The sequence below is a fragment of the Euphorbia lathyris genome, chromosome 4, assembly GCF_963576675.1.
Source record: "Euphorbia lathyris chromosome 4, ddEupLath1.1, whole genome shotgun sequence".
Classification (NCBI taxonomy): Eukaryota; Viridiplantae; Streptophyta; class Magnoliopsida; order Malpighiales; family Euphorbiaceae; genus Euphorbia; species Euphorbia lathyris.
Genome location: NC_088913.1, coordinates 70,044,434 through 70,068,059, shown reverse-complemented (window position 1 = coordinate 70,068,059; position 23,626 = coordinate 70,044,434). Strand labels below are relative to the sequence as shown.

The following is a 23,626-nucleotide window of genomic DNA, read 5'->3' as shown; positions in this document are numbered from 1 at the left end:
TGTTGTGTTGCACTTGTTACGCGCGCCACACAATAGAGCAATAACTCTTGTGACGCGCTTCTAGAGTGCGCGACACAAGCTCCCCCATTAATCTGGTACATTTTGTATCGCTCATTCCTCACGCGCGATGCAAAAAAATTGATATTTTTTATCAAAAAAATTACAAAATTTTCCAGCATCTAGCATAAAATTTTATAATCAAAATTTACTTGATTCTACATAATATTATAGAACATACACATAAAACTACAAGTACCACGTTACATAAATACATACATATTCAAAATAATTAACACGTGACATTTGCTAATAAAGATTAATTAAGTAATAAGTTGCATATCATGAGGTTTGATAAGTCTACTCATAAAAAATTATTTATATTTATTATCATTAGGAATAACAATACATTTAATAATCATATGGCACAAACTTCAAATTAACAATAAGTTGTAGATGTTAATGTGCCAATCAAAGTTTAACATCAAATATTTCCAGCTAAGTTTACTCAACAATTGAACATGCAACGTCCTCGCACGTTGGCTAACATTGTAATAGATAATAAACATTAAAGATTCCATTTCAAAAATCTGAGTCTATATAAATCCAACCATCAGACTCCATATTTCTCATCAGTTCTAGGATATACCTAATAATTAGAGCTAATTAATTATATCTGAGAGTTAAGAATTACTGAAAAATGGCAACAAAAGCAGTGGCCTCAATTGCTTTCGTGTTGTGCCTGAACTTGGTGTTCATAACAATGGTGAGCTCTGCAAAATGCCCAACAGATGCACTAAAGTTCAAGGTATGTGCGAATGTGACTGGTCTAACATGTGAGTTTCACAAAGACAGAGAAGTGATCTTCACTCCCACTCAAAATGAGCATAATCACAAGAATGGCCCTAGTTTCACAAAAACGTTAAAGGGACTTCTCTATCAATAATCTCCACAAACCTCAGTAGTAACATGAGTGTCATTGTAATCCATCAATTTAGCAAGGCCAAAGTCTCCAACAACTGCTTCCAAATCCTCATCCAACAATATATTAGCAGCTTTAACATCTCTATGAATAGTCTTGGGATTACATTCATCATGTAAATAACAAACTCCTCTTGCTGCTCCTAATGCTATCCTCTTTCTAGTTCCCCAATTTAGCACAGGCTGTGATTCTGCTCTCTCTGCAACCAAACAATTCATGCTGCATCAGTAATTCTACGTTGAACGGATACGAAAACGGACGCAATTCTAAAACATAACCTTCGTAAAATAGTCTACAAATGGAAATGGACAGGGAGATGAAATACAAAAACGCTACTAACTAGAAGTGTCAGTGCAACATAGAGGGAGGAATGTAGCTACCTCTTAAGTGAGAGGATAAACTTTCCATTAGTCATGTATGGAAAAACCAGGAGTGTCTCTGTCTGTTGGTGTGAGACAGAAACCACGTAATCTAAGGACATTCCTATGTGTAGCCATGTTGAGGATTTCATTTATTGTTTGAAATTGGATTTCTCCAGAAAATGTGGGCAGTCTTTCTAGTCTTTTTATAGCAACTAGAGAGCCCTCATCAAGTCTTCCCCAGTACACCTTGCCAAATCCTCCTCTGCCTAGTATGTTATCATTGTTGAAATCATTTGTCGCAGCTTTTAATTCTTCTAGTGAAAATCTTCTCAGGTGGCTCATATCTGGATCCGGATCCGGATGAACTTTCGTGTCACCTTCAGCTGAAAAATAAAATAAAGCAAGTGCTATGATCAACAATCAAATGCTCTATGTTGCACCGAAACAGAAACACACTAGAAAACTGTATAGGAAACGGAAAAGAAACAGAAATGGAAAGTGACACCAAAAGTGAAAAGGCTAGTAAATAAGAGTTTCCGTGCAAGATAGCAAGTGATATTTCATAACAAAAATCTCAGGCAAATGACTAACCAAACGATAGCATTCGAGGTTGCCTACAGCACCAATATGAAAGAGCCATAGCAGAGATATCTGCTGCAATTGTTCCCTGGGAAAAAAAAATTCCAACAAAAATATGTTTGCAGAAATCACTAAAAAAGGCCAATGAGATTATTAAAGAAAGAATCTTGCAAACAGTTACGGAGTGACGGATATAGGACCCATAGGAGTGCTTGGGAGCTCTCCACTTATCCATGAGTGTTAAATTGATAATTTTTTAATACTTTTGCAGATAAGAGTAATTTTAGCATCCACTTACCAATTGTGCAATTTCAAGTCTTATAAGCTCGATCCGAATGAAAATCACTCATGTCTTCAACAGGAGAGTGATAGGAAAATAACTGCAAGCATATCTACATATGTTCCTGCAGCACATACATTATGTTGAAAAAATCGCAATTATTCACTAAAATCAAACAAAAATAAGACAAAAATTGTAATTAGGTACTTGCACAAACGGCGACCTAATTGATTGTTTTCACTGATCGGAATGAGCATAAAGAGCAAAAGCAATTCAAAAACGCTGAAAAAGCAATTGAAGCAATGACGAAACTGCTAGAACTGCGAAAAGGAAATTAAAAAAGGAGAAAGGGAAGAGAATACTTACAGTAAGAATTTGGAAAGGAAGAGGAAGAGAAAAGAGAAGAAAAGTAAGAAGAGATTGAAATGGATACAGCCGAGCCATAAAGCTAAAGCTACGAGTGCGAGAAAAGTGTTAGATGGATATTTATCTCTTGAATTGATAACAGTAAGCTGTTGCAGCTTCTTCTTCGCCTCTGTATCCGCCATTATTATCACTACTACTGCCCGCTTCTCTGCTTCTGCTTCTGATATTCTTCTTCTGCACAGGGAGTATTTATTTATCTTGATAGTTTATTGAAGTCTTTGCCTATACGTACCATACCTATTCGGTTGGTTGCGGTGATTTTAATTCTAGATTCATGGGAACTAATGTTAAATATAATAATAACACTGACTTTTTATTATCAAGGAATTAACATCAATTCAGAAACCAGAGAACAGAAAGCCCATAGACACTTAAGCCGGTAAGAAATGATCCAATGAGAGCCAGTACAATACAATAAAGAAAAATCAATAAATCACGATTAACAACACCATAAATCACCGGCCCAGAACAAAATGAACTCCAAAAGCTATACACATATGGAGACAGCAGTGAGAACTAACTAAATTACTATCTAATCCCAATGAAGTCAAGAGTAAGATACCAAAATCCCAAGAACCTCAAACGTCATTAATAATAGAAACAAGTTGAACTATACTTGGACTAACAAGAAGGAAAAGAAGAAAACTAACAGAAAAAAAGAATAGAAAACCAAATTAAGAACGATAAGAACACAAAGTAGTAAACAGCTAATACATATAACCCAAAGAAATTCAAACAGAGAAACATCAATTCACAAAAGCCTAGCAAAACAACAAAATCGAAAACTGTATCTCACCGTTCTTCCATCGATAGTATGCTTATCTTGAAGAACCCTATCGAGAATAGGAGGATCTACAAAAACAACGAAGCCAAAACCTCTGGGTCTTCCAGTCGATAGAACTCCATCGCCGAATCGGTTGACTCAAGCCAGCGATTCTCAATGAATTACCGGAGAAAAGAACCGGCGAAACAGAAAATGGAAGTTCCGGCAACGATAAGGAAGGCAATCGCGTGGTTTGAGCTGGAAAGAGGGGGCTGGGGGCTGAAATGAAAGAGGGGTCTCGGGCTGCCAAATGATCCCTAACCTAATTGAGAATATATACAGTATTAGTCCCTACTAATCCAATTTTTGTTCAAATACACCCCTTCCCGTTTTATAATTTAGTCCCCCATTGATTTATATACTTAAAAATCTGAACCTATTTACTTTGTCTCCTGTCAATTAGACCCCTCCATGCTTTAATCATGTACCTAATTGTTTGAATTAAGCTTAATTAGGTCGTTCCAAATAGTAGTTCGTATTAGTTGTGTCGCACTTTTAAAAAGGAGCGACACAAAAATAACACACTCCTTGTGTCGCTTTTATAAAAGCGTGTCACAAAGATAACACACTTCTTGTGTCGATTTGGTAAAGGCGCGTCACAAGCTTGCTCTTGTGTCACACTGTAAGATAGGCGATACAAGAAGTAACTTGTTTGTGACGCACGCTCTTCAAGCATGACACAAGTGATGACACAGAATATTTAGTTGTGTCACGTTTACAGAACGCGCGACACTAGTTACTCTGTTGTATCGCTTTATCTTCAAGCGCGACACAAGTGAGCATTTCTGTACTAGTGTGGGCCGCATGGCTTGATTCTGTTGACTTGGGCTTTGACCTTCTCTTGTGGGCTTTTGGGCCTTGATCTTTTAATGTCTTAAGCTTTTATATTTTAATAACTCAACATTGAACAAACACATAAGTATTAAATAAATCAAAGCATTTAAATTTAATGTGTTGGAATATTTTATCATGGGAATTTCAATCTAACTTAAATAATTTTGTCAAATCAAAATCATTGTGGAAATGCGTTTCAACAAATAAATCATATATTGGGTAGAGAGGAACATGATAAATATAACATATCCTCCTAAGATGAAGAAGTCAGCCTCATACATGAACAGAGCATACCACAACTAGAGAACCTAGCAGCCTAGGGAAAGCTTGACCACTTCCTTAATAAAGTTAGACATGGATCATCGTCCGAAGAGAAGGAAAGACGAGGCAAGGATAAAGACTTACGAGGCATTATCAGTGGCATTTTTAGAGGACCTCATCTGGGACCAGCATCCAACATAAGGTTCCAAGAATAAGAGCATAGACACACTAAGGTCAGTCATACATTCAGCAGGATAAGGAATACCCTAGGATAGCTCATGATGATGCGTTGGTGATCGAAGTCTAGGTCAAAGGTTTTAGGGTCTACAAGGAATTAGTGGACACTAGATGGTCAACCAACATTATGACGAAGAAGGGCCACGAGGCACTTTGCCTTAAATTGGACAGGTTGAACCCCAAGAAAGCTTCCTTAATATGAAATAACGAACACTCAGTCTCTCTCTATTAGGTAGTGTCGTTATGAAAGTCGAGATTGGGGAATGCCACCCCATTTGGCGGTCAGAAGAAGAATTCTCAGTTATAGATATTGGCCTACCATACAATGTGGTAGTAGGATGACCCCTACTACTGGACTTGGAAGGCGCCTTATCCATTCAACACCTATCATGGAAGATCCCCATGTCCGAGGGAATGACCATTGCCCAAGGAGATCAATTGGTGGCCCAACAAACATATATGGCATCTTCATAGATCGTACATCAGGGTACGTCCTCTACTCATTGTTAGATGCCACACTAGGGTATCACTAAAGACCCACGAAACCCCTCGATAAAGAAGCACTTTTGCAAGAAATAAGGGTCATAAAATGATCTGACAAGATAAAACTAAGGTATGATGCTTCACTTAATCTCTCTACACCAATATAGCCAAATATGAGGTACTGTTGCATGGAATATAAACGCTAAACATCATCAAGCCCAATCCGGCTATTCGAGAAAAGACTTAAAGCTAGTGCTCAATTAGCTAGCTAACAATCACAAGGGCTAAGGGACAAATCATGAAGTAGTACCTTTTACTTGCAAGTCTCGAAGTGGACTTACAGGACTCAACCACACATCAATAATTATATTGTCACGTATTTTAAAATTTCAGTTACAACTATTAATTATAACAAAACAAATTTAGTTACAAATAATATTTAGCATCATAAAATTAATAAATAATTCATGACAATTATTTTAAATTATCACATAATTAGATTTTATGACTACTATAAACATATTGTCACATATTTTAAATTTTTAGTTACAACTGGTATTTGTAACAAAAATATTTTAGTTACAAACAAAATTTATTAGCACAAAATCAATAAATAATTTGTGACAAATTTTTTTGACTTGTCACCAGTGTTCTAAAAATCGGCCAAGGCGGCGCCTAGACGGGGATTTTTAGAACACCGTCCCGATTTTCACTAATCAGGCGGTATAAATCGGTTGACGGATTTTTGGCGGCCTAGGCGGGTCTAAGCGGATCCTAGGCGGCTTCCAGGCGGTCCTAGGCGGCCTTTTTGAAAAAATTGGTCCTTAAATTTTATGTCAACTTTTTTTATTGTAAAAAAAATATTAAATAACAAAAAAAAAAACCTTAAACTATTAAATTTATTTTTAAGAATATTAATTTTATTTTATTTTGACACATTTTGTTATAAATATTATTTTATTGATCTATTTGTTATTTTTTTAAGGACATTAATATAAATAATATTACAATATGTATGTTTTCTATCCTAAATATTTTATATTATTATTTTTACATAGTATAATTCATATATTAATGGTATTTATATAATACTTTATTTAATAAAAAATAAATAATTATAAAAAATACAAATCCGATTAATCCCGATTAATCACCGATTAATCAGTAAGGGCCCTCTCCGCCCGACTAGCGCCTAGCGTCTTTTAAAACCTTGCTTATCACAAAATTAATAGTTATGACAATTATAAATGTGTTGTAATATATTATAAATGTGTTGTAATCATCACATAAAACTTTTAGTTACAAGTAAGAATTGTTGTTACAAAATCATTTGCTTATTTGTGATCTTTTTTGAAACAATTGTCGCAAAATTAAATTTTTCGTTAATTAAAAATTATTGTTGTTAGAGTTGCGGAAATAGTTTAGAGAGGGAGAGAGAGGAAGTCGATTAAGAGCAATAGAGAGAGATAGAAAGATTAATTTGTGTTCCCTAAATTAGGGTTCAGTTCATTAGGATGTATATATATATATGACTATAAGTATAATTGAAATACAATACTAAGTCTAAGAGTGTAATTGAAACTCTATTCGCAATTATCCTGAATATAATTAGTGTGATTATCTTTATTGATAATGTGAGTTATCCTAGAGATAAGAGATAATATTAGTAATTATCTCTAACACCCCTTCACAAGCTGATGGTGATCGTGAGCCTGGAGCGAAGCAAAGTGAACTTGAGAGTAGGAAGCGGCTTGGTCAGAATATCAGCAACCTAGTCATCAGTCAGAATGAAACGCACACTGAGAAAACCATTATTGACCTGTTCACAAACAAAATGATAATCAAGTTCAAAATGTTTTGCACGTGCATGAAATACTGGATTCAATGTGAGATAGATGGCTCCCACATTATCACACCAAAGTTGCACAAGGGTAGGGATTCTAAATCCAAAATATGATAGCAAAGATCGAAGCTAAAGGAGTTCAGCTATCGCATTAGCCACAACTTTGTATTGATTTTTAGTGGATGAACGAGCAATCGTCGGTTGCTTGTGGGTTTGCCAGAAAATAATGCTCTTTCCAAGATAAACACAGAACGCACCCGTATAGCGTCTATCATAAGGACATCCACCCCAGCCAGTATCGGAGTAGCAGTGTACACTTTCAATAGGCTGTGAAGACAAGGTAATGCCAAATGTCATAGTGCCTTGGAGATATCGGAGTACTCGCTTAACACTCTTACAATGCTCATCTGTGGGACAATGTAAAAATTGACACAATTTGTTAACTGCAAAGGCAATATTCGGATGAGTCATAAGAAGGTACTGAAGAGCACCCACGATGCTTCTATATTCTTCCCCAGAAGGAAGATCGATGCCAAAGTCCTTGGATAATGTTGGTACCAGTGGCCATCGGCATGGAAATTGGCTTGGAGTCAGTCATCTTAACGCGATCAAGTATATCAGATGCATATTTAGCTTGGCATAGATGAATACCTTCCTTAGAATACTAAATTTCAACACCTAAGAAGTATTCAGCCCGGTCCAGGTTGCGGATGGGTAATTCCTTTTCGATGGATGCAATTGTATGCACAATGTGAGCCGGAGTATTCCCAATGATGAGAATGTCATCCACATAGCAGAGAATGTACATCTGAGTCAGGCCTTGTTTGTGTACAAACAAAAGAATTATCAGCCAAGGACATCTTGAACCCAAGAGAGAGAAGGAAATTTCCTAAACGAGTAAACCACTCCCGATGAGCTTGTTTGAGCACATATAAGTGTTGAAACAAAATTTCCACACTAATTTTGATTTGACAAATCTATTTAAATTAGAATCAAAATCTCTAAGATAAATTCTCAACACATTAAATTTAAAAGCTTTGATTTATTCTTACTAATGTGTTTGTTAAGTGTTTTGGATAAATTGAGTTATAAGTGCAAAAGAAATTAAAAGTAAAGCCCAAGTCCATAAGCCAAGTCAAGGCCCAAGAAAGCAAAGAAGAAAGTCAAACAAATCAACTCAGCCCAACAGAAGGAAGGATCTAGAAGAAAAGCCAATATCTTCACAACGAAGCTGTTGACTTCGAAGACCAAAGGAGGAAGCAGACAAGACACAAGTTGACTTCCTAACTTGCAGACAAAGGCTATCCAATTGAGGAAAGATTCAGACGCAATATACAAGTTGTCGATGTGATGTCCAGGAATCTTTGCCAAAAACGGAGAGACAATCTTAAGCATACTAAGTAAAGCAACTGAAACGCTGATCAACAAGAAACAGAGATACAGATAAGACTTTGTTACGATTGGCCGTGGCACTGGCTGCTGAGGACGAAATGGAAAGCAGAGCGATTTCTCTCCAATGGTTATTTTGAAATTTGAAATGACTTGCCTTAAAGTGACACTATAAAAGGCCTATCATTTGCGTCATTCAGACTTGATCTTCAACATGCGAAAGCTCTGAGCAAATTCATACTTGAAGTTTCATCTGAAAGCAAAGCAAAGACATATTTACACAAACTCTTATTTTTCTGTGTAAACAATAGATTAGATCATTCAAGTGTTCTTTGTTTTAGAACAAAACATTATCAATCACTAAATATAGTCAAGAGACTCTGAGTTGTTCGGTATTTAGCAATCAGAGTTGGATAGTGCTGAGTGTGGGTATATAGAGGACAGTACTCTGTAACTGAACGCTGACTATTGTAAAGGGTTTGGGCTCTACCCAAAAGAGCTCAGTTGTGGATTAAAGTTCGGAAAAGGAATTTTGGGGACTAGATGTAGGCAGGAGGCCGAACCAGGATAAACTGCTGAGTAACATTTTCTATCCCTCATCTCCTATAAGGATTAACATAAACAGTATTTTGTATCTAATTAACATATTTATCTTGTTAATATTGCTGCTGATATTTTCAGTGTTATCTTTTTAGTACCATCTGTAATTATCTTTCTGTTACTTAGTTGTATATCTCAAAACTTTGTATTCTATTTATATGTTGTTGCTTCAATAAACAAATCACTTCTTTTATAATCTTCTGTATTAATGACCAGAAGATGGAGAAACTAGTGAGGCAGTCTACAACTTGAATGTTCTCTCTCTAATTACTTTTTAAATACAAAATTTCTTCTAACCAAAGCTTATATGGAATTGTTATATGTGTTAAAAGCTTTGTTTTGATATCAAAAGTATGGAAACCGGTGACCAAATTAACTAGAATCGGACAACACAAAGTGAAGGTCGCGTTGATAGAAGTAGGAAGAGGAAAGAAAATATAGAGGAGTGAATAACTATGAATGCACCCTTTTTTTCATTTTATTTTCCTTTCCGGATTCTTCTTATAAATATCATATTTATATTTTAGCAAAATTTCATTCTAGTCCTTCTTTTCCACATCTGTAAACGACAAACTTTTCCAATAATAAATTTAAAAATTTAAACCATCTTAATTTAGTCATCACAGTTATATATATATATATATATATATATATATAATAAATCTCTCTAATATAAATATTTATATTTAGTACAAAAAACTCAATTTATTATTGTTTATACTCATTCGTAATTATTTATATTTTTTGTACTTAATGTATAGTTTAATTAAATTTTATTATATGGGTTAGATAATTAAATAATGGGAAAATTATAAAATTGGGTCAAATGGAAGACTCATTTATATTTTTAACCCATTTACTCAATCTATTATATATCTAGTGTTTGTGTGACTTTCCCAAAATACCCTCAATATGTTTGTAATTTTGCGGCGCGTCTGTCTCCCTCTCGTCTGACTTCGCAGATTTCGCGATATGCGAAGTCTGTGAAGATAATGTTTGGTTTAGTTGATGATTTTAATTCGTATATTTCTCAATATGCGAACAAAAAAGGCCAAACAGCAAGGGATTCTAACATTAAAATCATAACATTATCAAAATTTACAACAAGATTGCCACAATAAACTCCTAACTAATCATTTTAAAGTGAACGTGACGAATCTGGACGAAAATTTCTCCTTGTACTGGAAGTCCAAACCTTTTAGGATGGACGTTTCACATGGTACAACAAGATTGGCACAATAACCCCTAACTAATCATTTTAAAGTGAATGTGACCAATCCTGATGGGAATTTCTCCCTGTACATGAAGGAAAGTTATTTCCTCTACACCCAAGTACGCCGCCTCCCAGAAATAGATGTTATGTATTCAACCACCTTCAGAAAAGTTTAATCGTGTTAGGCAGAAAAAAGACGAGTTGGCTTCGCGAAATGAGGATTCGTGAAGCATACGAATATAAATGTGTAAGGAAAAGGATGATTTTACTTTGTGAATCGATGATTTCGTGAAGTCTGCGAGGTCTAAAACGTGATGATTTACTTCGCGACAATAGAATACGCGAAGTATGCGAGTGAAAAATCATGAACTTTTCTACTCGCAGACTTCGCGTAGTCCGTTTTCACGAAGTAGATCGTCATGTTTCAGGCTCTTTCTCATCGCAGACCTTCGCCAAACCAGATTACGCGAAGTGATTTCTGGAAAAACGCAGAGAAAATAGTAGATACTTGCATTTTTTCACGCCTTTCACCATTAAAATCGTCAATAATAATATGATAAACAGGGAAAATGATGAAAATAATGTAGAATAACCATTTCTTCGATGGTCATAAGAAGAAAGAAACTAAGAAACGAGCACGAAAAAGAAGATGAAGAACCATGACTTCGTAGATTTCTAGGAATAGGAAGATGAAGAATCAAAAGGTGAAGAGAGGAAGAAGATAAAGACGTGGTGATATAGAGAAATGGTGCAGATTTCGCAAAATATAAAGGAAGAGGGGAAGATCAAAGGTCTGTGAGAACAACCATTCGCGTAAGGAAGAGAAAGAGGAATGGGGAAGATGAAAGGGTGAGGGTATTTTGGAAAAATCATACAAATATAGTCTAGATATATACTAGATTGAGTAACTCGGTTAAAAATATAAATGGATCTTCCATTTTACCCAATTTTATAATTTTTCCTTAAATAATACCAGTCCAATCATAATTATTTAATTATTATAAAAAAATAATTATTTAATTAAAGAGGTGTTTGGTTTAAGACAGTGAATATATGAAATGGAAATGAGAATGATTTTTATTTTTTTTTGTTAATGTTTAGTTAGTTAATATTTAAATAGGAATGTGATTCACTTTTTCCTAAACATAAACATACGAATGAGTGATTCCTTCCACATATCTCATCAATCAACTTTGATTCCTTCTCAAATCACTTTCACATCACAAACCCACGGTTTTTCTTCTTTTTGATCCATTATTTTTTTTCTAACTTAGTTCATGTATCCCAATTAAATATATATTAAATATGCTTCTATAGCTTTCCCTTATGTATATATAAAGCTATAAAGGCATTCAACTAATAAATATAATATAATTCTCATAAAAAAATGATATAATATAGTCCCATAATTATTTTTTTAATTTTTTTAATTAAAATTTCATTTTAAATAATTATATATATGAAATTTGATGTTGCTTGTGGTGAAGCTCTTAGCCTAGTGGTTGAGAGCTTACCTATAACTATGGAGGTCATGGGTTCGAATCACATCTGGATGGATTGAGGATTTTTCTTTCTTCTTTATAATGTAAACGCATTGTGCGTAAATTTAAAAAAAATTGATGTTGCTTTATTCGATTTAAAAAAACGAGGAAAGTTACAATAATAATAATTATTATTATTTAACAAATTATTTTTAATAAATATTATATTCTGATTCCGCTGATTAGAGAACCAAACAGGTTCAATCGGAATTAGATTCCAATTCCAAATTGAACCAAACACAATAAATGAATACTCATTTCGATTCTGATTCCGTCTTATTCCGATTCCGAAGTTCAAACCAAATACCTCCTAATTGGGTGGTTATTAAGTTGGTAGTCTTTTGACCTTTAAAAATGCCGAAGTTAATTGAGAGGGTGCTTTTTTTTCTGCTGAGAGCTCCTGAAAGTTACCTTTAAATTAATGGGAAAATATAGTGGCAGGATGTAAGAAGTTCATAGGTGGTCTAAAAGTGGGATCATGGAGAGGTGGTTATTAAGCTTTTATATATATATATATATATATATATATAAAAGGGAAAATTATAAAACTGGATCAAATGGGAGGCTCATTTACATATTAAACCCATTTACTCAACCTACTACATATCTAGGCTGTTTTTGTGTGACTTTCCCATAATACCCCCAATCTTTCATCTTCATCTTCCTTTTCCTCTTCCTTACGATTTCTTGTTCACCCAAAATGGCTCCTCCTCCTTCCACAGGGATCTAACCTGCAAAATACGTTGTTGTTTGACGGCGTTCTCCAGCAACTCCTACTCCGGTCAGAGAAAAGGGAAGCGAACGGCGGTAGAGGAAAAACGAGAGGGCGATTTTAGGGCGAACGGCGATGAGAGAAGGTGAACGACGGTAGAAGAAGGTGAACAGTGAGAGCAAAGAAGAGGAAGAATGCGAACAGACGGTAGAAGAAGGTGAACAGTGAGAGAAAAGACGATGAAGAAGGCGAACAACAGAGAAAAGGGAAGAAAGATGGTGATTTTAGAGCGAACGACAACCTCGTTCCGTGAGGCGGAAGATTGGAAAACGCAGAGAAAATGCCTAATTCTATAAATCTCACTGAATTATTGTTGGTGTATTCATTATGTTCTGATTTTTATGTTAGAATCCGTTGTTGTTTGCCATTTTTTGTTATATACCACTTAGCGAATTTTGTTAAAAATACATCCAGACTTCGCATATGCTAACTAAAATCATCAACTAAACCAAACATTCGCTTCGCAGGCTTCGCATATGCTAAGTAAAATCATCAACTAAACCAAACATTAGCTTCGCAGGCTTCGCATATGCTAACTAAAATCATCAACTAAACCAAAAATTAGCTTCGCAGACTTCGCATATGCTAACTAAAATCATCAACTAAACCCAACATAAGTTTCGCAAGGTTCGCATATTTAGCTTCGCAGGGTTCGCATATGCTAACCTCTGCGAAGTCAGACGGGAGAAAGACAGCCGCGCGTAAATATTGAGGGTATTATGGAAAATTCATACAAAAACAGTCTAGATATGTAGTAGGTTGAGTAAATGGGTTTAATATGTAAATGGGTTTAATATGTAAATGGGTCTCCCATTTGACCCATTTTTGTAATTTTTCCTATATAAAATGCTACATATCATTTCATTAACTTAAAAATACAAGTACAACACGGAATAAAGAGAAATAAAACCTCCATCCCATACAGGCAAATGTCCACAAATGGAAAAATAGACTACAAAGAGCAATACATAGACTACAAAGAGCAATAAAAAAGACTACCAAGAACAAAAAACCAGAAAAGATACAAATACAATAAACATAGAAATCATATCCTCCTCGTAAGTTGAATCCCATTGAAAAACCGTTGTAATCCATACTTCATCATTTAGGCTCTTCCGGACGTTCGGATCTGAGTCCTTTCTGTTTGTGCATCTACACAGATCTATAGATTTACGAACAAGATGAACTTTTTCCGCTCTTGCTAAGACCGAAAAAAGAATAAAAGAAAGAAGTATAGCTCACAAGTGTAGATTTGACGGAAAAAGAAGTTCAAGAAGGAATATAGACTTCAAACTAAAAAGAAAATGTAAATATAAAGCTAAAAGTGGAAACTAAAATATAAATAGGAGGAGGAATCTCTAAATAAATTTAAAAAGTGACGGCGGCGGTGGTAGTAGCGGAAATGACCGGATCTGAAACAAAGAAAATAGAGGAAAAAGTATAGAGAATGAGCCTCTCTCTACTTTTGCTGTTATGAGATAATTGAGGTGGTTATTAAGCTTTGAAGCCTATAAAAATTGAGTTCCTCCACATTTTCAATGACAATCAATGAAATCCCAAATCAAGCCAAACTCTGCACAATTTTAATTATAATTTGGAATACCAACATTTTTTCTTTGGTTTTATACAATTTTTTTTTTTATCATTTTTAGTTTATCCAAACAATCAAATTTATGTTTTTGCACTTTACATTTTTAGCCTTCTTACCATTTCATGGTCTTCTTGCAATTTATTTGTTTTTCTTTGGCTTAACTTTTAATAATTTGGAATTTGGAATTATTTGGTTGCTTTTATTCCCAATAATCATTTGAAAGTCAAATTTAATATATTCTGAAGTTTGCAAGTTCAAATTTACTCCATTTTTAGAGAAGTTCAAATTTACTCCTAAAAGTGCATATTAATAACAGTTAACATATAATTTGGTAATATATTTTCTGAGAAATAATTATTTAACAATCAACAATTGATTACATTTTTTATCTTATCCTTGATAAAAAAAATTATAATAACTGAAATTCTTACAAGGGAGATTCGAGAATATACGTAAAATCTAAGAAAAAAAATTAACATAAAAAAGAAAATACATAAATTTTTTTACAATGTGGTGCTATAGACAATGTATATCAAGAACTATTATTATTTAAACGGCTCATCGCGGCCTTAGCATCATATAAGGTTTTGTACATTTGTCCAGCCGGATCATAATAATACTGCATAGAGGAATTAGTTGTCATTAGCAAATATTAACAGCAAATCATATACATTGTATATTAACTTTCTAGATTTAAAATATAATTAATATATTTGATTACGCTAAGATAATGTTTGATAAATTGAAGTATCCTTGTTAGTGAATCTTATATCAGTCAAGGGAACTGAGATTCCACATCTAAAATGACATGGGGATGCAATCCCTTTCCGATCTCATCCCGTCCTAGAACTAAGGTCTAAAAAATATTAAGACATCTATACAAATTGAAGCATCATCTCAGTGAATTGGTCAATGGAAATAAGATTCCCCATCGAGGTGGAGTCGGGGTAAGAGTGTGAAATGGGTTGGCAAGTCGTAAACGAGTCGTGTCGGCCTACTCTAGTGACCTGTTAATGGTCAACCTGACATGACCCAATTAATAAATTGGTTGACATGACATTACCCATTTCTTAAATAGGTTGGCTCCTTTAACCCATTTAGCTAAATGAATAAATACTATGTAAAAAGTAACACGGCCCTTTTAACTCATTTAACCTGCTATATAATATATAAAATCAAGGCATAACATACATTTTGCCATTTCAACTAAAGACTCAAAATCAATCAGAACCACAAACTACTAAAATAAAATAAGCAATAAGTTCCCTACCCTAAGCAAAAATCAAGAATTAAGCACAAACTTAAACAGAAACCAAAGTTAAACATTTCTTAAAAATGTATTTAATTTTATTTAAAGGTTAATTAAGATGGATCACTCCGGTTTCAAAATTGGACTAAATTGTATAAGAAGGATTTTTTTTTTGAATTGTTTTGGTTTTGATATAAATTAACTCAAACTCTTTTTTTAATACAAATTTCATTAAAAATAAAAGTATTATTATTAGTAAATCTATTTTATTCTAGATTTTTGTCATTTGACAACTATAATTTTCTTTTGAGAAAATACTAATATTTAAATATAATGAAAAATCATATACATATAAGCATTTTATATTATTGCAAAAAAAAGATATTATTCAAAAAATCAATACATGAGATTTATTTTTTATTCAGTTTAACTTAAATATATTACTAATCAATTGATGAATTGATTATTTTAGATAAATATGATTAAAACTGATTCGATTGTAAAACTGATTTGATTTCATAAATCATGATTAAAAAATAAATTTAATTTATAGTTTGAGAAATAATTAGACTCCTTTATGTACTTATTTAGCTTTGTGCTCAATTGTTTACTTTTGCTTATTTTATGGACCTTATTACTAATTTTGATAGTATATAATTTACTTTAGGTCTTTAATTTACGGAGTCAAATGTGTGTTATGCCTAAAATCAACTAAAAGCGTTGTATTGTTCTTTATTAAGAGATCTGAACCTAGTTTCGATCTCATTCGTTAAAAGGTCAGCGAACCTAGCAGCTCACTTATTAGCAAAGGCTGTTAGTTCTAGTTCTGATTTTGGTGAGTGGGCATATCCACCACCGTTCATTTTTTATACTCTTGCTTCAGATTTAATATAATTCAATTCATTCTTTCAAAAAAAAAAAAAAAACTAAAAGCGTTGTAAAATTCACCAATCAATTTTCCCTTTTATAACATTTGTTAAACCTGATTTCTAAATTTATAAAAAAAATCAAACATTCAAATCAAATTCAAAATATCCTAACATTTAATTTACTAAATATTTTATTTAAAAAAATATTTTAAAATCAATTAAACAAATCAAAATTCAACCTAACAAGTCAAAATTCGACTAAGTACCCTAGAATTATATTATTAGATTAGACGGGTTATTAACGGATTGGCAAGTCAACCCCTAAATCCACCTGTTTATTTAACGAGTTAATAATATCGATCCATTTATGATACTAACTCATTGAGCCTCAAGTCTTATTCGTTTAATTATTTTAGATAAATATGATTAAAACTGATTCGATTTTAAAACTGATTTGATTTCATAAATTATGATTAAAAAATAAATTTAATTTATAGTTTGAGAAATAATTAGACTCCTTTATGTACTTATTTAGCTTTGTGCTCAATTGTTTACTTTTGCTTATTTTATGGACCTTATTACTAATTTTGATAGTATATAATTTACTTTAGGTCTTTAATTCACGGAGTCAAATGCGTGTTATGCCTAAAATCAACTAAAAGCGTTGTAAAATTCACTAACCAATTTTCCCTTTTATAACATTTGTTAAACCTGATTTCTAAATTTATAAAAAAACCAAACATTCAAATCAAATTCAAAATATCCTAACATTTAATTTACTAAATATTTTAATTAAAAACATATTTAAAAATCAATTAAACAAGTCAAAATTCAACCTAACAAGTCAAAATTCGACTAAGTACCCTAAAATTATATTATTAGAGTTAAATTAAACGGGTTATTAATAGGTTGACGAGTCAACCCGCAACCCAACCCGTTTATTTAACGAGTTAATAGTATCGATCCATTTATGACCCTAACTCACTAAGCTTCAAGTCTTATTCGTTTAATTTGTGGTTACGCGCAAAATTTATATTGACAGCTCTATTTCGGATCCCGGCCTATAAACAAATAGTAAGACATATAGAGAGAGGAGGGTTAAAAGTATACCCGATACACTCTTCGGTGTGCCATGATTCTTTCCTCACAAAGCCAGCCAGAAGCCATCCACTCGTAACCAGTTGAAGTTCGGTCATGGAGTATTCGCCTACTCCCTGGCCATATTCTTCTGCGGCGTTGTTGAGCTATCTTAGTCACTGTCGCGATTATTTCCGCTGAATTCTCATAAGTCCCTGTAGGAAGTTGAGGATCTTCATGAACCCTTGATGAACTCGCACCCGAATTAAAATTAGAATGCGAGTTGTTCACATTCATTTGGGCTGCTGCACGAATTCAAATTCAAATAATCAAATTTTAAGCATCCAAGAGAAGATCTATAGATTGAAAATCTTGATAACAATAGAAGATTTAAAGAGAGAGAGAGAGAACAAGTTAATTTGTATACCTTTGGACTTATCATTCTGGGGAATTCTTGGGATAGAATCTCCCGGCTGTTTATCTGACTTGTTTAAGAGTCGTTGAAGATAATGATTATCTTGAACAAGTCTTGAGTAAGCCACATTTGCACTCAAATTTAAGTTGTTCATTGTGGCTTGTTCTGCATCAATTTTAAAATCAAATGTTAAGAGATGTTTTAGAGAGTGATAATCTTCGCAACTAGTTTTATACCTTCTGGTGGCTGAGCAGTTCCAGGGGCAGAATCTGCAGGACGTCTTGTCCCAGTCCAGAAATCCTTTTTGATAAACATAGGGTTATGCTTATCTGAGTTGTTCAGGACTTGCTGAAGATATGCATATGGAAGAGCATCAACAAGTCTTGAGGAACTCGGATTTGAAATCAAATTAGACTCGTTCAGTAGGGTTCCTTCTGCATCAATTTTAAAATCAGATCAGGTAAGAAATGTTTTAGATAATGATAATCTTCAGTAGTACTAGTTTGTATACCTTTTGGTGGCTGTGATTCCTGAGCAGTTCCTGGGTAAGAATCTGCAGGATTTCTTGTCTCAGTACTGAAATCATCGTCGATAAATATAGGGTTATGCTGTGATAATCCTTGTTGAAGATATGGAAGACCTTCAAGAAATCTTAAGGAACTCGAATTTGTACCCAAATTAGAGTTGTTCACTAGGGTTCCTTCTGCATCAATTTTAAAATCAAATCAGCAAATAAGGTAAGAAATGTTTTAGAGAATGATAATCTTCAGATCTAGTTTGTATACCTTCTGGTGGCTGAGATATGTGAGTAGTTCCTGGGTAAGAATCTGCAGGATGTCTTATACCAGTCTGGAAATTCTCGTTGACAAATCCAGGGTTATGTTTATCTGACTGGTTCAGGAGTTGTTGAAGATATCGACGATCTTCAAGAAGTCTTGAGGTTTGTATACTTTTTGGCATCTGTGATCTCTGAGCTGTGCCTGGGTAAGCATCTGCAGGGGGTTTTGTCCCAATCCTGACACCGCCACCGTCGCTGATAAATCCAGGGTTATGTTTATCTGACTGGTTCAGAGGTTGTTGAAGATAACGATGATCTTCAACAACTCTTGAGGAACTCGCATTTGAGTTGTTGATTGTGGTTTGTTCTGCATCAATTTTAAAATCAGATGAGCAAACGTAAGAGATTTTTAGAGATTGATTTGAGAACTAGTTTGTATACCTTCTGGCTTCTGAGGAGCCTGAGCGATTCGGGGGAAAGACACTGCTGGATACTTCACTCCAGTAAACACATCTTCATACATAAAACTAGGTCTATATTCACCTGAATCCTCCATTATCTTCTTCTCTGAGAATTCTCTCTCTCTCTTCTCTGTCTCTCTTATCTTCTCTGAGAATTGTCTCTCTTCAGTTAGGCATAAGACAACTCTTCCTTTCCATTAAATACTGGGGGAAGATTCCTCACAATTCCATTAGGTGCCAGTTTATATTTCTTTTTATGGTTATAAGTTTCTATATACGAAAAATATTTGCCAAAAGTAACCACAAAAATAAAATGAATATTCAGAGGTACTTAGACACTTTTTTTTTATAGAAAATTTGGATACTATATATATTTTTCTTTTTTGAATAAATTTGGATACTATTTTTAAGTTGCAATAAATATTTATTTTTTTATAATTCTTTTCAAATTTATTTTGAAAGAAAGTAATAATTAAGTCCATTCTTACGTAAAATAAATCATAAACGGTCTAATGGCCTATGGATTACACATGTCACTTTTTATTGAATTCTATTAAGTACCGATCGTATAAATAGTTAATTAACTAATACCGAAAGTGAAAGATACCTAGTGATTACATAATAATAATAATGAAGTATATAAAAAAATTATAAATCAGAAACACACGCATGCATAAGACATTCGTACTTAATATTAAAAGTTATAACGGTTTAGTTATTATAAATTACGTGTGTCATAATTTATATTACATTATATAACATACCAAATTATCATAAACAACTGAGTAATAAGTAAAGTGCATGATAACTAATAATAATAATAATAATAACAATAATAATAATAAGAAGAAGAAGAATGAGAAGGGATAAATTAAAATAAAAAATTACTTTTAAGTTGAGGGTTTAACATTTATAAACTGGACCAATTTCAGATATCATTATACAGTGGGAAGTAGGGTGATAAGGATTTAAAATCCCTATTATTTAGTACCATTTTTCGGGTCTTTTACCTCACATTGAGCTATTTTTATTGGTAATTTGAGTCAAACGCATGTTTTGTATTTAATTTAAGCTTAATGTTAATTTTATAGCCTTTTATATTTAATTTCAGCCCTTTTCACTTAATTTCATATAGTTTCATAGTCAACTTTAACTTACAATTTTCCTAAATATTCTAAGCATTGCATCCATTTGATTGTTAATTCAAACTTGGAAGTATTTGAGATATTTCTGCAGATTTTTAGTTGAGAAATATTTCAAGGAAGATTGCTCAAAATTTCTCATGTCTCGCCTGCTTAACCAGGAAGCATGGCGTGTTAAGTCGTGCTCTATGAAGGCAGTACACAAATTTCCCACAACATGGCATGTTATACACAGCAACACGTCGTGTTGAACTTCAGCACCCAAAGCCATAAAAATCATTTCGCAACATGTCATGTTCCTTTCATCAACACGTCGTGTCTTACTTTTTATTGAATTCTATTAACTACCATATTGTTATAAATAGTAAATTAACTAATGTCGAAAGTGAAAGATAGCTGATAATTACATAATAATATTGAAGTACATATTAAAAAAAACTTATAAATCTTAAACACATGCGTACTTAATATTAAAAGTTGTCATAGTTTAACTGTTATAGATCACATGTCTTACTTTTTATTAAATTTTATTAACTATAAAATCATTATAAATAGGTAATTAATTAATCATGGAAGTACGAGATGACTAATGATTACATAAAGATGTACTTTTTCGAGGGAGAGAGAATACGATATACTTGATTTAAAAGTTATAACAATTTAATTATTACAAATTATGTGTGTTATAGTTTGTATTACATTCTCTGAAATACCAAATTATCATAAATAGTTAAGTGATCAGTAAATTACATAATAGCTAATAATTATATAGCAATAATAATAAAGGATAAAATAAAATAAAAAACTACCTTAAAGTTGAGGGTTGGATGTGTATAAATTGGACCGGTTCTAGATATCAATATATAGTGGGGAGTAGGGTGATAGGGATGTAAAATCCCTACTATTTAGTAGGCGTTTCTGGTCTTTTAGTTCACTTTAAGCTATTTTTATTTATAATTTGAATCAAACGCATGTTTTATATTTTATTTATACTTAATGCTAATTTTATAGATGTGTATGTATAATCAGTCCCTTTCAACTAATTTCATATAGTTTCAACTTTTATAGTCAACTTTAGTGAACTTTATCTTAGGATTTTCAATGTTAGCATTTTAATATTTAATTCCTTTTAATTTCAATTTATGTCTTTAATTTATAATTAGGATTAATTAATTAATGAATTAGGATATTTTTAGTTTAAGTTTTTCATTTTAAGTTGTTAGTTAATAGATTTTATTTTAAAATTTAAGTTTGAACAAATATATGATTTATGATTAAGGTTCTTAAATCTATTTGATTACTAATTCAACTTGAAAGTATTTGTTGCAGATTTTTGGTTGAGAAAGATTTAAAGGAAAGATTGCTAAAAACTGCCTATGTGTTGCTCTGCTTAACTAGAAAACACGTCATGTTGAGTCGGGCTCCATAAAGGCAGTGCCCAAATTTTCCACAACATTGCGTGTTACACACAATAACATGTTGTGTTAAAATTTAGCGCCCCAAAGCCATCAAAATCATTTTGCAACATATCGTGTTCCTTTCATCAACATGTCGTATTGAAGTCAAGCGCTGCTGAGAGTCAAGCAATCAAGCCCAACGGACCCTATTCCTTATGCAACACGTTATGTTACCAGTTTTCCATAATTTTAACTGTAATTTCAAATGTAACTTCTTTACCATTTCACCACTAAGATCTGGTATCATATAAATAACCCCTTAGAGTTCATTCTAAGTATTCATATTTTTAGATATTGTATACCTCGTTGTCACCCCTGAGCTAGATGTTTAATCCTTCATTGATCATTGTAATGTGCAAAAAGTCCCTCATGTTCATATCATCAGGACATAGTACTGGGTTAACAAGTGCTCTAAGGGAACACCTCTCTTCTCTTATGACTATAGTGCTTGGATAAACTTATCTAGTATGATTATTACCTTTTGAATGTTATGTTTATATTAGATCAATACATATTTTGATTTCAATTCTATTAAATCTTTTATTTCTTGCTTAATCTTTATGATTATATCAATATTGCTTTTCCTAATCTAATTGTCCATCAGTTCATTCTATCATTTCATTTGCACTGATGATCAGATGGTTGATAGATTAAACGATCCACATTCGGGCACACCTCTTCTTTTGAACGACTTCTGAGGGATGTTAACGGAAGCTTCTACTATTGCCTTATTAAACACATGTTAGTTATTTGTACTTGTAAACACTATTTTTTTATTAGTTGTAAATAGTTTTTTGTTTGTATTTATATTTTAGTTGATTGTATTCTTATCTTAGAGATGAAGTTAGTTCCATAGCTACGTCTTCTTTGTACCAATAAATAGGTTTCTTATGTATATTATTCATTCATCAATTGAATTAATAAAAACGCACATTACTTAAACCTAATTGGTATATGTATTATCTTACCTTAATATCGTCATCATAAATTGTATAATTGATGACCAAATTTTGATTAACTATATCAATTTCAGACATCCTTACAAAATACATTATTTTTTGCACAATTATATAGCGAGAAAATTCCTCTCTTCACTTAGGTTCACTGCTAGATGTACACCTCTACAATTAGCTTTCTTACCACATGTATGGGAGTAGGAGGATGGAGTACAAAAAGCTTCACCGTACATGATCCCAAATTTTAGGGCTCAATTTTATTATTATGTAATATCTAACTAAATTATTTTTATTACTATTTATTATGTAAAAAATTAAGTGAATATTAATTTATCCATGAAATATCTAAAGTCTAACGATTTAAGAGTCTTAAAGGATCCATTTTTTATACAATATCTAATTAAATTATTTTTGTTATATATATTATGTCAAAAATGAAGTTAAAATATTTTGATGTTTCATTAGATAGAAACATTATTGTTATATAAAAGTAATAATTTTTTTAATAAATATGGATCAATTTTTTCATTTAACACAGGGTTCCAAAAATATTTCAGACGCCCTGACCATGGTTGTACTAATTTAGATATTTTTATTTTTAAAAATTTTCATTTAAATATCCACTTACAAAATATATAAATAAAAAAACAATATTTACCAAAGGTTTACTAATTTAGATATTTTATAAGTTTCCATTTAAATTTACACTTACCAAATATATAAATAAATAAAAAATATTTACCATTCTTAAAAAAAAGAAACAATATTTACCATTCTTAAAAATAACAATATTTACCACAGATGTACTAATTTAAATATTTTATATTTTCTAAGTTTTCCATTTAAATATCCACTTACCAAATATATACATAAAAATAATATTCTGAATTATTTGAAAATAATTAAAAAATGCATTAAAATAATTTCTTGAGATGATAAAGAAACAGTCGAACAGTTATAACTTTTGTAACGGTGGAAAAGGTTGTCAAAATAATCTACCATATATGCC

The 23,626-nt window shown here is 32.5% G+C and overlaps 1 protein-coding gene and 1 long non-coding RNA gene across 6 annotated transcripts; both read right to left on the bottom strand.

Annotated features, from left to right (window-relative positions):
• Positions 1-534: 534 nt before the first annotated feature.
• LOC136226762 (uncharacterized) lies at positions 535-3,691 on the bottom strand. 3 transcript variants are annotated; one of them, XR_010687849.1, is made up of 6 exons: positions 3,423-3,691; positions 2,567-2,800; positions 2,219-2,324; positions 1,933-2,008; positions 1,360-1,724; positions 535-1,178 (listed from the first exon to the last, which is right to left on the bottom strand). It is a non-coding gene; the product is annotated as an uncharacterized lncRNA (long non-coding RNA). The 3 variants fall into 3 exon arrangements; XR_010687848.1 differs by having other exon boundaries at positions 2,219-2,800; XR_010687850.1 differs by lacking the exon at positions 2,567-2,800.
• A 10,876-nt stretch (positions 3,692-14,567) lies between these two features.
• On the bottom strand, positions 14,568-19,286 carry LOC136227372 (uncharacterized). 3 transcript variants are annotated; one of them, XM_066016016.1, is made up of 7 exons: positions 19,043-19,286; positions 18,609-18,968; positions 18,335-18,526; positions 18,060-18,257; positions 17,836-17,988; positions 17,442-17,713; positions 14,568-14,832 (listed from the first exon to the last, which is right to left on the bottom strand). In XM_066016016.1, the coding sequence occupies exons 1-7, from the start codon at positions 19,155-19,157 to the stop codon at positions 14,746-14,748; spliced, it is 1,377 nt and encodes a 458-aa protein (XP_065872088.1). In that variant the 5' UTR covers positions 19,158-19,286; the 3' UTR covers positions 14,568-14,745. The 3 variants fall into 3 exon arrangements, with proteins under 3 accessions (XP_065872088.1, XP_065872090.1, XP_065872089.1); XM_066016018.1 differs by having other exon boundaries at positions 17,442-17,710; XM_066016017.1 differs by having other exon boundaries at positions 18,060-18,254.
• Positions 19,287-23,626: the final 4,340 nt, after the last annotated feature.

Coding starts and splice junctions, on each gene's coding strand:
- LOC136227372 (XM_066016016.1), bottom strand. CDS start 19,157: ATGGAGGATTCAGGTGAATATAGACCTAGTTTTATGTATGAAGATGTG. Junction 17,989..18,059: donor AACTGCTCAGCCACCAGAAG/GTATAAAACTAG, acceptor AAATTGATGCAG/AACAAGCCACAATGAACAAC. Junction 14,833..17,441: donor CACACCGAAGAGTGTATCGG/GTATACTTTTAA, acceptor TCCTCTATGCAG/TATTATTATGATCCGGCTGG.